This window comes from Stigmatopora nigra, chromosome 5, assembly GCF_051989575.1.
Source record: "Stigmatopora nigra isolate UIUO_SnigA chromosome 5, RoL_Snig_1.1, whole genome shotgun sequence".
NCBI classification, from domain to species: Eukaryota; Metazoa; Chordata; class Actinopteri; order Syngnathiformes; family Syngnathidae; genus Stigmatopora; species Stigmatopora nigra.
The window spans coordinates 10,757,403-10,772,540 of NC_135512.1; the positions used below are offsets into that span (position 1 = coordinate 10,757,403).

The 15,138-nt window shown below is 36.8% G+C and overlaps 1 protein-coding gene across 1 annotated transcript; it reads right to left on the reverse strand.

The window, feature by feature from the left end:
* Nucleotides 1-124: 124 nt before the first annotated feature.
* On the reverse strand, nt 125-14,258 carry LOC144196641 (phosphatidylinositol 3-kinase regulatory subunit gamma-like). Its single transcript, XM_077716997.1, has 12 exons — nt 13,602-14,258; nt 11,573-12,129; nt 9,519-9,653; nt 9,106-9,211; nt 8,303-8,401; nt 7,538-7,718; nt 6,354-6,476; nt 6,120-6,262; nt 5,309-5,485; nt 4,945-5,013; nt 4,334-4,495; nt 125-4,244 (listed from the first exon to the last, which is right to left on the reverse strand). Exons 2-12 carry the CDS (start codon nt 11,802-11,804, stop codon nt 4,055-4,057), a joined length of 1,617 nt encoding a protein of 538 aa, XP_077573123.1. The 5' UTR covers nt 11,805-12,129; nt 13,602-14,258; the 3' UTR covers nt 125-4,054.
* Between the last annotated feature and the right edge of the window lie 880 nt (nt 14,259-15,138).

A 15,138-nucleotide genomic window follows, 5' to 3' on the forward strand; every position in this document is an offset into this window, starting at 1 on the left:
AGGGGACGCAGTGTTTTAGTATACAGTTTTTTTTTTCCTCATTAAGAAAAAAAGACAAGTGAAGTTACTAACCTTCCTCCGTTATTCATAATGTAAACATTCTGAAATAATCCAATTGACAAGATTGAGACCCACAAGTCTTTGTCTTTATTTGGTAATTAAAGTGCTTACATGGACATTGGGTTACTCTGTAAGAAGGCAAAGAAGGACAAGAGTTTTACACCAACTAAAACGTCTATAAACCAGCACATTTCTTCCCATGACTGACTCCTAAGAACTAAGATAAGCTACAGCGACACAACGCACAGTGTCTTTGCATCATCAAACAAACATTTACATGAACATATTTTGTCTTCACAGCAATAAACTATCAAGTGCAGCTAAAGGATTTTGGATTAAAGCAGAGGGACAAACTCTTACCGTCACAACAGCAACAAGCCAAGGTCACAGAATCAGCAACTACTTTGTTGTGTACTACAGAAACAAGAAAGAGGTATTTTTGATCATATATGCACAGCTCAAAGTGAAATAAAACTCTCCCAAAGGATAACACTCACGGGACATTTTCTTGACAAATAAGAGGTCATAAATATATTTACTTTTGTTGACATGATAGTTAACTTTTAGTGGAATTAATGAAAAGAATTACTGTACTCCTACAAGAGGCCTTGTAATACAACGGTAGCCTTTTTACAAACATATATTTTCACCCCTTAAAATATGATCTTTCATCATTTTATGTAACAAAAATCCAATTTGTAGGCCTGAGTATTATATTTTTTAACCTGTTAGAAAATCCGAGGTATTTCAAAGAACATTTCAATGGCTTTCCTTTTTAAATGACTTTAGTCTGCAAACATCTATTGACGTGTGTGTAGTCGCTGCAAAAAAAAAAAAGGAAAGTGATCATTTTAGGTGCAATGAATTATGCTTTGGGATGAAATAGTTAAAGTAAAAAGACACACCACTAATGTAAAGAGGGAGCACACAAAGTTAATTGCATAAAATTATTAAATTACTAACACTGCCTCAGTCAAGTCATGAATGACATCACCAAATGCAGTCAGCAGCACCATCAGAAACCGACTTGCATCATCCCAAAACAACATGATACGATGACATCGTCATCATTATCATCATCATCATCATCATCCTCATCCTCATCATCATCATCATCATTATCATCATTATCATCATTATCATCATCATCATCATCTACATCAATTTAGATGCATTAGTGCAAAATATTTGCTCCTCATTGTTTTTAGCTCCTCTGCAAAAACATATATTTTCTTTCATTATTTGTCTACTTAAAACATACTATGCATAATTTGTGGAACAGGAATGTGAGAACATAAGGTACTTGGACGTTTGCTCGACTTGCAATTGGTAATCAATAAAATGACTTATTTTCAACCTTGAGGGATTACGTGAATACTGGTGCAATAGAATAAAAATCAAATCATAACCAAAAGTAAGATAGAATTTAATTTTCCAATGTGTAAAAGTGGTTTGAAAAGAAGAAATAGAAGCCAATTAGATGCAAGTGTAGCTGATTGTGACAAAATGACATTTTTGGTGGGTTTAAACCATTAAAATTAGCAATTTGGATACTATTCTCTTTCACATGTAGGGTTTCTAATGAGTGCTTTTCCGTTTGAACTAGTTAAAGCATTCCTATAAGAATATAATCATGATAAAAATGTGCTTCAAATTTGAGACCCATATTCACTATTAAAAATATTGTTTCTTTCCCTAAAAAACATTCACTCTAATTTCATATTTTGATTGGACTCTTATACCATTAGAACATTAATCCTTTAAAAATATAGCTAATTCTGTTACAAGAATACAGTGGCATTTTACCCTCTGTGTAAAAATGGCTATTCTAATGGCATTAATTGGGACTAACATAAATAATTAAAAAAAAAAAAAAATAGAATTATGAAGGGGAGTTCATGAAAAAAAAACATATTCCTGAACCCCACAGACAAGCAAATCTAACATTTTTCATCAGATTCAAAACTCTTAAATTCTGTTCTCAAGCAGAGCATCCTGAAAGTCCAACTCAGACCAGCACAAACTGTGTAATTTAAAAATAACCTGCTCTAAAAACACGAGGGTGACACACAACAACAGATCACCACCCCATAGACAACTTTACGGTGTTAGTAATATTACTATAAAAATAATTTTGAGAGATTCGGTCGTTACCCTTATTGAATGAGCACCAATCCACCTCCAAGAGCACAATCAAAGAGAGTAAACCCATCCAGGACTCACAGGACCTGGACAGATCTAAAATGTAAACACATTTACATAGACTAAGAATCCTTAGCACGGATCACACTTTTGATTTGATTGTACCTCACAAAAAGAAAAGAAACGGATCACGACGCTGCTATTCTGCACCAATCGACGTTATTGGAGTTAAATTCTTCTGAAAAGGAAATGCAAACGTCTCCTGAAATTGCAGAAATTGGTGTTCATGGAGTTCAAAGCCAACCTTCCGATACTCCCAATAAACTTTGTGTTGTGCTTTTCTGTGCAAATTGCAATATACAAAACCACCCAAAGGCACTTTTAATCCATCAATTCCTCCAGGAAGATTTTCTGGATTAGTTTTGCCGGTCCAAATCTTTGTAAATGGTTCTATAAATGCAGATGCTTTAGAATCAGTCACAATCTTAAAGGACATTTTTCTATATAGCATATCATGATTTTGTCATTTGTAATCATTATATTATTCTAATAGCTTCAATTGCATCCTTTTCATTATGTTTGAACTCATCACAATGCCGCAATGACCTTTGTTTTTTCCCCCCATACACTAAATTATGACGTATCATAAATTATATCATCTATTCATTCTTTGAGAGAAATTATATTTTTACACACACAGGCATAACTTAAAAATATGTTTTTTTTTCGTCCAATTCACTTATGATTTAGAACATAAGGAATCTGTTAATATATATAAACATGTATTCAGAGCAGATGCCAAAAGACAAAATCATATTTACTTTATATGATAGTTAGGATCATCAAATTTAATCTAAAAATATATATACTTGTCACATGAGCGTGGCGGCCTATGTGGAAAAAACAGCATGATCATGAAAAGTATTTTTTTAGATGACGATTTCAAGTTACATTTAATTGAGTATGTCAAATAAACTTTACGTGAGTGAAAGAAATCTAATCAATAATAATTATTATAGATACACCAATTAATAGAGCTCTTATTGGGCCTGTCACTTGTAAAGGATGTGTGTCATATTATCTAAATTTCAAAATGTGTATATTGTGAAATGGTTAAAACCTGAAAATGCTACTGTGGCTTTGAGAAAGCACCGAATTAAAAGGAAAGCCACAAAATATATTCATAGAATAGAGCCTATTTGATCTCTTTCAGGTTGTTGTCATTTGGAAACGAAAATATTCCTGATTTTGATTTGAAGATTTAGGAAAACTCATGTTTTTTTGGAGGAATATTTTAATTTCGAGAAAATAACTGTCCATATTTGATAGGAACCCCATGACCTTTATGAGGAGAAATGGTATGAAAGATAAATTAATAGAATTTAAAAAAAGAAACAATGTTTTTGCTGACAACTAATCAGAATTTCTTAAATCAGATGATCAATGAAGATCCAGGAATATTAATAAATATAACTGGCCTAAACCAGCCTATTTTAGTCTTCACTCTGAAGTATTAAATTATTATTATTTTTAATGTTGATGGTGCAAAAAAAAAAACTAAAAATGAACATGTAACCATATCTGTATCATCAAAACTGCTGTGGGAAACTGAAAATAATGTTTTGGGGTTCATTTTGTCTTTTGATCTGACATCATACAGGTTTAATATTATGAGATTTATCTGATAAAAAACATTATAAAACTATTTTGTCTGTTTGCTGATGGTTTTTGTGATGTTTTTTTTTAGTTTTTTTTTTTAGTTTGAGCTGGTTCAAAGTGTTCTGCTTTTTTTTTCGGGGTGCTCTTACAGTGAAGCGTTGAAAGTGCTACAGTGTGACATGCTGGTGGTTTCTCAGCTGGGCTGCTGGCTGAGAGCAGGCCATGCCAGGGTTACATTCAGCTGCTGGTTATGTTGGATCAGGGACGTGTGCCGATAGTGGACGACCAGCTCTCGGAGTGACGAATACAGGTTGTAGGGCTCGGCGAAACCGTACCCCGTGGATGTCCTGCTGATCACGCAGTGCTTTACGTGGCCGTCCGCACTGTACGGGAGGAAAGCGGTCACCTTTTGGAAGCTGAATCTTAACCAATAATGCCATCCGACACAAGACACAAATAGACAGATACTCACACAACAGAGCAGGCAAAGGACCCTCTTTGACTTTGGCTGTCTCTGATCAGGAAGGTTCCATCGCGTTTGCCTTTCAGAAGATCTTCGGCCTCCCTGCGAGTCATGCCTCCGACATACCAAGTCGTCTCCTCATGGTGAGGATCGTCTGCTAGAGTGTACGGGCTAAGGGAAAGTACAAGAGTGGTCGGGGAACACATTATCATCTGTGAGTTTTTTCTACTTTGATATCTCGGCCAGCAATAGCTTAACCTTTGGTGACCTTTGTAATGCTTTTGCGGGCAAGGGAAATCTCTGTATTTTGCACACATCTACAGAAATGCAGTGTTTTGTTCTGTACGAGATGGTGTATACACATTGTTTACAATTTTGTGACATTACCCAAAATTTATGATGCTATTGTCCAATTCTTAGAATGAAAGAATACTGGTATGGTGCATTTAATAAAAACAATGCAAATCCCCCGCTTCTCCTGCTTTGTGGCCAATGAGCAAATGGCGCACATCTCATTGGTCCAGATACTGTCTCATGTCGTGAGGATAACAGAGACCAAATGAGACGGTTTCACAATATTATTTCAAAGGCATCAATTCTGGATAAATATTGAGACTCACTCTTCTTCATTCCGCACACCAAGCCAGTCATCAATCTGGCTCTGCCTGGTGCCTTGCTGAGAGAGCCAGCTGTAACAGAGAGCAAACTTATGTATCTTGCTTAGATTAACCATATGAGGACAGTATGCAACTTAACTTCGCTTTACATCAGAAAGAAGCCGGTCTAACCTTTCCTAACGTTTCAACTGAATAACAATATGAGCAGAATACTTTTTTTTTTTTGCAAGTTGGACTTGCAAAGATCTAAAATTTGGCCATTTCCCATAAATACAGTTCAAAAATCCGTCTAAATCTGTAATTTTGAGCATTTCTACTTTCACAATTTACATAGGAATGAACCAGAAAGAAAGAAAGTGAAACTTACAACAAATATTGATCTCTGATCCTCCGGAGGTGCACGAGGTCTGGCTTCAAGTGATTAATTTTTTTGTCAACTTCCATGTGGGCCAACACTTTACTCCTTAATTCCTCCTCCAATTTGATTTTGCTGTTGTGTATTTCCTCCACTCTTGATTGCAACTCATCGGAAGTGTTTTGCATCCTGAAAACAGGAAGGAGAATAGCATACTTAAGAAAGATATGGATTTCTGTCATGGTGTTCATTTTCCCTAATGTTAAAGCACGTATAAATATAATCTACAACTCAGCAAAAAAATATTTTCGGACAATTTGTTAGGCTACTGATAACTGCAATGTATGAGTGATTACAGGTACAGAATTTTCTTGACATTTGGTATAGTGTCTGGATATTTTTCAAAAAACACTACCCAATGTAGGCTGAGTGGGATTATCTATCTTTAAGAAACCAATCACATTAACAAAGTATCATGTAATATTTGTAAGCAGAGTATTTCCTGAGGGGGTACCAGCAAACCTTACATAAAAATGTATAATTTTTCATTTACTGGTGGCATTATTTTTGTAATATTTTTGCTGGTCTAAAAATACGCGCATCAGATCAATAAAGGCAAAACACATTTTCCAAAAAAATTGTATCGGATCAGAAGTGAACAAAAAAAAAAAAATCAGGATCATACATACTTTGTTGGAAGCAAATAGTCTATAAAAATCTCCAAAATGACAAATCTACAAATGATTGTATACAGGCATTAACATTATTCAGTCTGAGGCAAGTAAATGACATCATATTATAAAGCAAGAATTTATTTCCATACTTGTCAGTCTCCGTGTTGTTGTCTAATTTGAAAAACATGTCAATATATTCCTTGCTATAGCGTTCCTGTGTTTGACACTCCTCTTCGAAAATCCGAATGATCTCGCTAAAAGCCTCAATGGCCATCCGTTTAGTCTGCAGTTCCTACACAAGAGAGAGAATATTTACCATTGGGTGGACAATTTCCTCATACTCACATCGTCCCATTGTGTTATTGCAAAAATGACAACTTTACCTGGGATGTTTGGTTCAGCTCCTTATAGAGACGGTCATACTCTTTACTCTTTTCTTCATATTGGTCCTGAAAGACCTTGAGGCGCTCTCCAACTGCCTCAATGTCAAGTTCCATCACAGCCTGCTGTAGAAATACCAATAAAAATGCTATTCATGGAGTTCATTTTCAATTTTGGAATATGATATTTCAACGGCATTTTAACATTCCATGTAATCAGTGGATGCTTCATCTCATTTTCTGAACCACTTTATTCACAATAGAGTTGCGAGGAGGTGCTGGAGCCCAGCTGACTTCGGGCCAGAGGCGGGGGACACCCTAAATTGGTGGCCAGCCAATCGCAGGGCACACAGACACAAAAAAAAAAAACATTCACACTCACACTTAGGGGAAATTTAGAGCCTACCATGCATGTTTTTGGAATGTGGGAGGAAATCGCAGTACCCAGAGAAAATCCTCGTAGCCCTGGGGAGAACATGCAAACACCACACAGGTAGATCTGACCTGGATTTGAACCCAGATCCCCCACCGTGAGGCCGACGCACTAACCACTCATCTACCGGGCCACCCTGGATGCTTAACATCACATTGAAATTTGATGACAATGTGCAAAGTGGAACAACATTCATTGCTTTTGCGTGTGTTTATTTCAGAGCTAAAGAAAACAATTTTAAGACACCGGGAAATTTGGGAATATGAATGACTGAAAATATATGCTAATTTGAAGAACCCATTAGCTCATTGTTCATTTTTTTATGTAGCTGACATATGCACAAACAACACAGAGTGGGAGAGTATGGAGTGGTTTGCATGAACCCCCAAGAGAAACACGGATGAAAAGTAAGACCGCAAGAGACAGAGATAATAGGAAAAAGAAGGACTGATATAGAACACGACAGGCTAAATTGTAAAATACAGTCAAGGCAACACAGGCACCAATAAATCCTCATTGGCTTGCATTTGTTTCTGTCTATATTATTTATTCTCCCTGGCTCAAATTTGGAAAGAAAAGAAACAATTTTAAGAATATAGCAAACGGTGCACTATAATCCAATGATATTTTTCTCTGCGATTGGCTTGCAACCAATTCAGGATGTCTGCTAGGCTCCAGTACCCCCCACGACCCTTGTAAGGATAAGTGGCACGGAATATGCATGAATAAATTATGATGCAAACCAGAGACTTACCTGCATATATTTGGAGATTGGAAAGAGCAAGCGTGTGTCCAGTTTAGAATTATACTGGGCCAGTGACTTGTTCTGGTAATACTGAATAAGGTCCACTACAGAAGGGAAGGTCAATGGCTCAGAGAAGCCATACCTCCCTTCATGATGGAAGATCTTGATCAGTCTGTTGGTGCCATTTTTCCTGCAAACAACAAGTAATACATCAACATTGATCATTTCCTCATTGAGAAATCTGAAAATATGATGAGTACGCTCTCTTGAAAACCGTGCAATTAGTATACGATACATTTACACGACACTATTAGTATAAAATTAATTTCCCTCTTATAAAAAGGTCTTGATTTATTTAGATCTAACCATAGCAAACATTTCACAAACATTTGATATAGAAACAAGCAGTATTAGAAATATCAAATCAGTGAAAATCCCCTGAAATAGATCATTTTCCTCTATGGAATATAACCAAGTATGTATCCTAATAAAGTGTATACATTAGATTAGATAACTTTATTCATCCCGTATTGGGGAAATTTCACTGTCACAATAGCAAGATGGTGATAATACAGACAAGAATTTTAGACCTAAATAGATAGGAAATAAATAAATAAATAAATAAATAAATAAATAAGCATGTTGCTGAAATATATATAGATACATATACATAGATGTATATACATATATGAATATACATATACATATATACACTTAGATGAACATGTATACATACGGTTGGTCTTAATAACAAAGAGGACTAGCAATCTTTACCTCAATGTCAGTGTATATTCTCCCTTGACCTTGCTGGAGGCGTCACGGACCAAGAATGTACCATCAGGTGTGTTTCGCATCATTCCATTCACGTCATCTCTGATCAACAACACAGCAATTAATTAATTCAGACAAAAATAATTCATCACAGTTCTTCCTTTCTTGTTCTCCCTCTTCTCTAACTGTGGCAGTCGAGTGTGCTGACTACTGAGCACAAGTCTAGCTTTGACTGCCAATAAGCACTCCTCTGAGCTCCCAGGGAGTCCTATTTACCAAACTTTCAACATGCTTAACTCTACCTCCAGCTGGACTGTGCTAGCTCAGTAGATAACACATTAGACTTGTAAAATAATAGTGTGGGTTTGAACCCGGACTGGCAATGCAAAAAGGTTTGACATGATGTAACTCTCAATGATTGTTTACATATCAATTGTAATATATATTGTCCGATATTTTTTTCTACAATTTTCAGTTAAAAAAATACATCTACAAAAATAAATTGTAAAATGTACTATTACTAGTTTTTTTTTAAATGGCAACATTTCTGGAAACCCTTATTTTACTGTGAATGTAACTAGGTTTTGTTTGTTTTTACAGTATTTGTGTTACTACTATATATGAGCTATTGAATTCACTGTCACTGAAAAAGATAGACCTTGGTTACTACTTGACTTCTATAGATGCTGATGGCAGTGAAAACATTTCAATTAGCTAACTGTAAGGTTTCTGTAAAAGTGAGTTCAAATGTTTGTGTTGTTTTTTTTGTGTTATTTTTTTAAATGAAGAAAGGACAGTGTGCACACCTGGAAATGTTGCCCCAGTACCACTCCGCATCAACCAACGGCTTTTGCTCCAAACAGGCATCACAAACTGCCATCGCTATAGTCATGATGTTATTGGGCTGCGATCCTGCCCAAAAATAAAAAAAATAAAATAAAATGTTTAGAAATACAATTTTCCATATCTATTAAGGGCATCTCCATATTTTTGTAGCCGTTATTTCAAGATTACATGTAAACAAAAGAAAGACAAAAAATATTGGTATTGTAAAATCTCCATAGCACCATAGTACATTATTTAAATCCACTTTGAGAAAAAATATATTTGCTTTAGGTTATGTTATCTTACAACCTTATTTCATCCCGTATTCAGACACACAAGACAATGTAGACCTAGTGAGTGAAGAAAAATAGTGTGAAAAGAGTGAAAAGCATACCGTCATCCTTGGCGATGTTTCCCAAGTCTTGAAAGACATCATTGTCCGAATCCTCGATGGCGGAAAGTTCCTGCTGAAACTCTTCCAGACATCCATCCTCGCCATCATTTCCATTCATCCTTGGCTCGATGAAAACTGCGATATCAAAATGTAGAAAGACCCAATGTTAGCCATGCTGTCAATACTGGACTAGGCGTTCATCTGTGTTTTACACCCACCGATGTGCTACTGACAGTGATACGACTACGTCGATTCGTACCACGACACGGACGAGACACTGCCTCGACTCGTCTACTGACAGGTGACACTGTCTGACTTCCTAGAATACCAGAAATGGCACTCCTCAATGCTTGGGCAGACGGGCCGCCAGAAATCATGTTGCTTAGAGCTCAACCTCGCCTTGCCTCGCCTCACAAACAACAGCTGCCCGCATTGCGATTTCATATTACAACGAGAGAAGGACGTTGCCACTGTGCTTTTAATGTGTCTCGAATGTGGCATCTTTCCATATATGTATGGCGTCTATTTAAGAAATGATTTCATTCCCCGCTAAATTGTATCGCGTGGGTGACCTTTATGTGTGTGCAGGCCACCACACGATGAAAGTTTACACTTTACACCTTTGACACTTGCTGTAGCACGCCAAGAAACTCATTAAGTGATATATCCGAGCTGTATGTCGAATAAATATCATGGATGATTTGTTATAATTAGAAAGGCCCTAATTTATTAATCTGCGACCTATTTAAAAGACATTTCACCTCGGCCATCAAGCGCCTGATCCATCTGTTTGATAAACTTGACTGTATCATCCCAGCTGTTAAAAATCTCTGTTATATTATATTATGATATTTTGCCTCATATTTGTAAGCCAATATTTTCATCCACTTGTTATTTTGTATTTTTGTTACGTTGAATTTTCAGAGGTGGCCCGGTGATAAGTGTTTAGCGCGTTGGCCTTGCAGTTCTGGAGTCCTGGGTTTAAATTCCAGGTTGGTCCACCTGTGTGGAGTTTGCATGTTCTCCCCAGGCCTTTGTGGGTTTTTTTCTGGGTGCTTCGGGTTCATCCCACATACTCTAAATTGCCTCTATGTGTAGGTGTCAATGTGAATGGTTGTTTTTGTCTCCTTGTTCCCTGCAATTGGGTGGCAGCCAATTCAGGGTGTTCAAAGTAGTTAAAAAAAGGGATTTTTTTTGGTCAAATGTTTGCACGTATTTAGTGAGAATATTTATGTCTTTTAGTTAACAGAGTGACACAGTTCACATTTTGTTTTGCCTGGAATTTGATGTCAGCACTTCAAAAAGTTCTGCCAGTTTCATCCAACTCTACAATGTCTTTTCTTGTGTCTGTATCCGTTTTTGCTACTGCAACCAAGCTCTGTTCGCTCTTACTCATTTGGTGTTTTTGCGGCTTTTCTGTCTTTTTTTAATTGCATTTTGGTATTTTGTTAGTTTTTGTGCGTGTCTTGTGTCTGTCTTGCTACTGCAAACAAGAAATTTCCCGAATACGGGATGAGATAAAGTTCTAACCTAACCTACAGCTGAATGTAACTGACAATCTTGAGTGTGTTATAGTTAGTATAACAACAAAAACATAACAAGCATATAACAATTATTATAATATTCGATATAATAACCATTTTAAGGATTAATTTTAATTCTATTTCCTGACAAATATGTTGAATATGTTCTTCCTTTGCCAAAATGAACCTTCCCACCAAATATAACAATGCATGTTGCAGATTATGGCAAATAATTGTATGATGGAGTCTCTTTAATCAAGATAATGTGCACTTTTGCACTGATAAAAAAAAAACAAATACATAATCAATCCCAAACAATATTAGCCAAGCTGAAAGAAGCTCTAAGACAACTCCCCCCTTTTTGTTTTAATTTCCTCCTAATAGCATTAAACCATATAAAATGTTGCATTGGTATGCACTAATCATACAATTCCTTCTGCATTAATAAGGTATCTATTCCTTTCTAAAATACCAACTCCACTGAAATTGATCAGCTTTATGTGTGACTTTCTGACATTGTAATTTTATTACCTTGATCTGTTGGTGACGGATTCGATTTTGAAGCTGAAGATATTTCGGTCTCGCATTGCGATTGGCTGCATGATGATGACGTCATCAAAGGCCATGCAGAATGGAGTGGAGGTTCATCACCCGTTGGGTTGGCCTTCTCGTCCAACAGATTGAGGGATTTGAACTGTGATGTCGGAAAATCTGCAGCCTGGAGCTTGTCCTCCGTCCGGAACCGCAAACCCGCCTCTGCCATTTTCCCCGAGAAAGACAGACGGCTAGGTTTTATTGCAGGGTGACAGCAGCAAGATGCTGGGTGCCTCAGTGCCGTTGATCACATGTTATCAGCTTCCAGTGACACTCATGGCCGATAAAGGAGAGGGTGACGGTGCGGATTTCATGGATGCTATTTGTCAATGATGTAGTGCTCCTTCTTTTTGTGCCCAAATTCTTTGTCAAACCACATTTTTGAGCTGAGCCACATTGTCGGTAGAGCTTGATCTTTCAAGTTCAGTTTCCATTTGGCTTTTTTTTTGGGGGATATCAGTTGCAAAGTGGCCCTAAAGTGACTGATGAATAGCCTGGAAAGAAGGAAAAGCACGATAAAATATTGTAAATATATTTCTATATATCACTATACTTTGTATAAAGTCATGCTTTGGCTCATAATTGATGTAACCCCATTTTTGCTTTTAATGTTAATAAAAGGATCCTTGATTTTAACTATATCATTGTGGAAATGTCTTTACTTGCAAAAAAAAAAAAGCTGTAGTGGAAATATCTAGTAGTTGATATTTTCTCCTTTAATCAAAAATAATATTCCGGTGTTAATCCCCCCGGAATTTTTTATTCATGTAGCGTCGATAAAATAAGACATTTTCTTCATGTCATTTGAACTACTTGACGCAGTAGTCAAAGAAAAATTAGTGTCATGGTAAATGAAGGCAATTTTTTTAATATCAAAATGACAATATGACGGCAAAGATTGAATTCTTTTTTGATTCTCCAATATAAGACTAATATCGCGGGATCACAAATCTCCACCCCATCATGCGGCATTTCAAAAATAGATGATAAATATCAGGGGAATACCATGTAATCTTTTCCCAAGCGTCGGGAATTAGTCAGCAATTTATAATGTTCTACCTTATCTAATAAGTAGCAAACAGATTTGACGTGTTGGGTTTTCGTTTTGCTTCGACGTAAAACAAGAACTGCAATCGTATATGCAGTTATTTTTTTATAACAATTCTATACGATGAAATCATAGTCGGATTAACTAGTTCAAAAAAACTGATTTTGACTTGAATTTTGAAAAAAACCCAACAGTGAATCAACAAATAATGACAAGAACCCTTAACCAGGTCAATGACTTTCCTAATCTGTATTTATACAACGACTGCTTTTCAAAATTGTATTTGCTTTTTGGCGTCAAATGTATTTCGCATTTGCTCATAGCTTTTGCGTCCGTATTTACGGGCGAACGTCGATCGCCCAACAAATACATCGAGAATTTGAAATATGGCCATGACGCAGTTTTCAAAGACCCTTTCTTGGGCCCATTTGAATCCCGATTTAGTAATGACCCCCGTTCTTACGATCACCTAACGATGTAGTATTTGTATTTTGAATGGCAGTTGGGAAGCCAAAAATTTGGCATGCAGTTAAGATGTTCTTTTGATGAAGACCGACTCAAACCAACCATGGTTTTTCAGGAAACCCATTTTTCATGACGTACTAATTCCACAAAAAGATCGACGTAAATTGACCCGACCAAAAGCAAAATGCCATTAAAATAGGAAATACCTACATCTGGCAGGAATGACTTAACCGAATAGCTAAAATGGACCAAGGATGGAATGGTTTCTGTAGACGGGACGGTTGACATTCGCCATATTTGCATGAAGCCTTCGTGCTCATCCTAACGCCACTTCTACGCGGTGACGGCAAATTTTACGGAGAAGTTCTCAAATGGCAACTTTTTGGAGCAGATGCCCTATTTGCCTTCAAAAATGTAACTGTCATTACCATGGGGACAAGAATACCCACTTACCTGGTCCAGATCGTCGGGAGAGGAAGCAAAGCGTTTCGTCGACATCCATGAAGCGCCAAAGAGTCGTTGCCGGACGCACACGTGGCTCCGATCAAACCAACCACCGGCTTGGGTCCTCACGCCATCTCATGTCCTTCCGCTCCTCCTATCCTGTAGCGCCTCTCCTCCTGTATCCTCCATCTTTAAAAAAAATGTCTCCTCTCGGTGTTTATATGTCCCGTATCAAGACAACTTCTTCCCACGATGTCATTCCTCCCGGACTTGTCTCACCTTCTCCACCGAGACATTTAACGTCCTTGTGTTCCAGCAGCCTTCCCTAGCATTGTGTCCACTTTTCTTAATTCTTTCAAATGCCTGAAAAGATGGAAAACTAAACTTTTCCAAGGGGAGAGTTAAAAATCCTGACATTTCAGACTCGATCCGAAAATAAATAAATAAATGGAACCCCAATGGGTTTTAAAGGAAGAAGGATGTTAATATTTGAAAAGTCAGAGCAAGATAAATGCCCAACTGCCCTTTTCTCATCTTACTGGAACTCTTTTCCCAGTTGAAAATCATAGTGTGTCAGCTCAGCGGGAGTCAGAAGCATGAGAATGAGTCGCTTGGAGAGGAGGGGAAAAAAAGAAAAAAAAGAAAAAAAGCTCTAAAATAAATAAATAAAGGGAGGATGCCACTGTTGCTATACAGAGCGAGATGCTTAGTGGGCTCCTGAAATTCTATTGGCCGGCTTGTTGCCATGTGCTTAGGAGGCAGCAGAGATGCTGCGAACAAATCAAGGAAATGTTCTAATATTAGACTGTATGTATCTAGGCAGTGGGAGCCCCTGACCTCTCTACGGCGTTACGTTCCACTTCACAGATCAACATAATGAAAGAAGCGGTGTGGAAGGAAGTGGTTAAAAAAAAATTGTTAGGTCATCGCAGACAAAAGAGGAGACAGCCTCCAGAATTCTTTTTCTGCTGCTGGTATCCGGGACAGCACATTTTATCACGAGGAGAAAATAGTTTTTTTTAAACATTTTTTTACTTTGTTCAATATAATGATCTATTTCTAAAAATATTAGAGCTGTCAATGCCAATGGTTTGTTACTGTTTTTTTCCAATGTAGATAAATGGATGCTCACAATTTTTCTAGTAGAAACTGCTTGCTTTTTATTCACTTTTTCCAAAACATTTAATCTACTCCAGTTATTCTGGTCTCTGTATCAATTTAACCAATGAGCAAAAAAATGCATTTTGTGTATATGTGTATTTTGTGCAAATATTTATATTCACAATTAAGTGAAAAAAATATTTTGGACATCCATGCTTTTCGTAGGACATTGATTTTTTTTTAAAAACGAGTAAAGATGGGAAATGTAAGAATATTTGTCTCATTATACACTTTGATAAACATAAAAAAAGAGTTTTCTCGATAGGTATCAAATTGGATTGTTATGGTATGCGTTTCTTATTCAAACTGACGATTGACTGTTTTAAAAATAAATAAATAAACAAAAATCTCATTTAGTCATGGTGATGCTAAGGAACTCTTTACT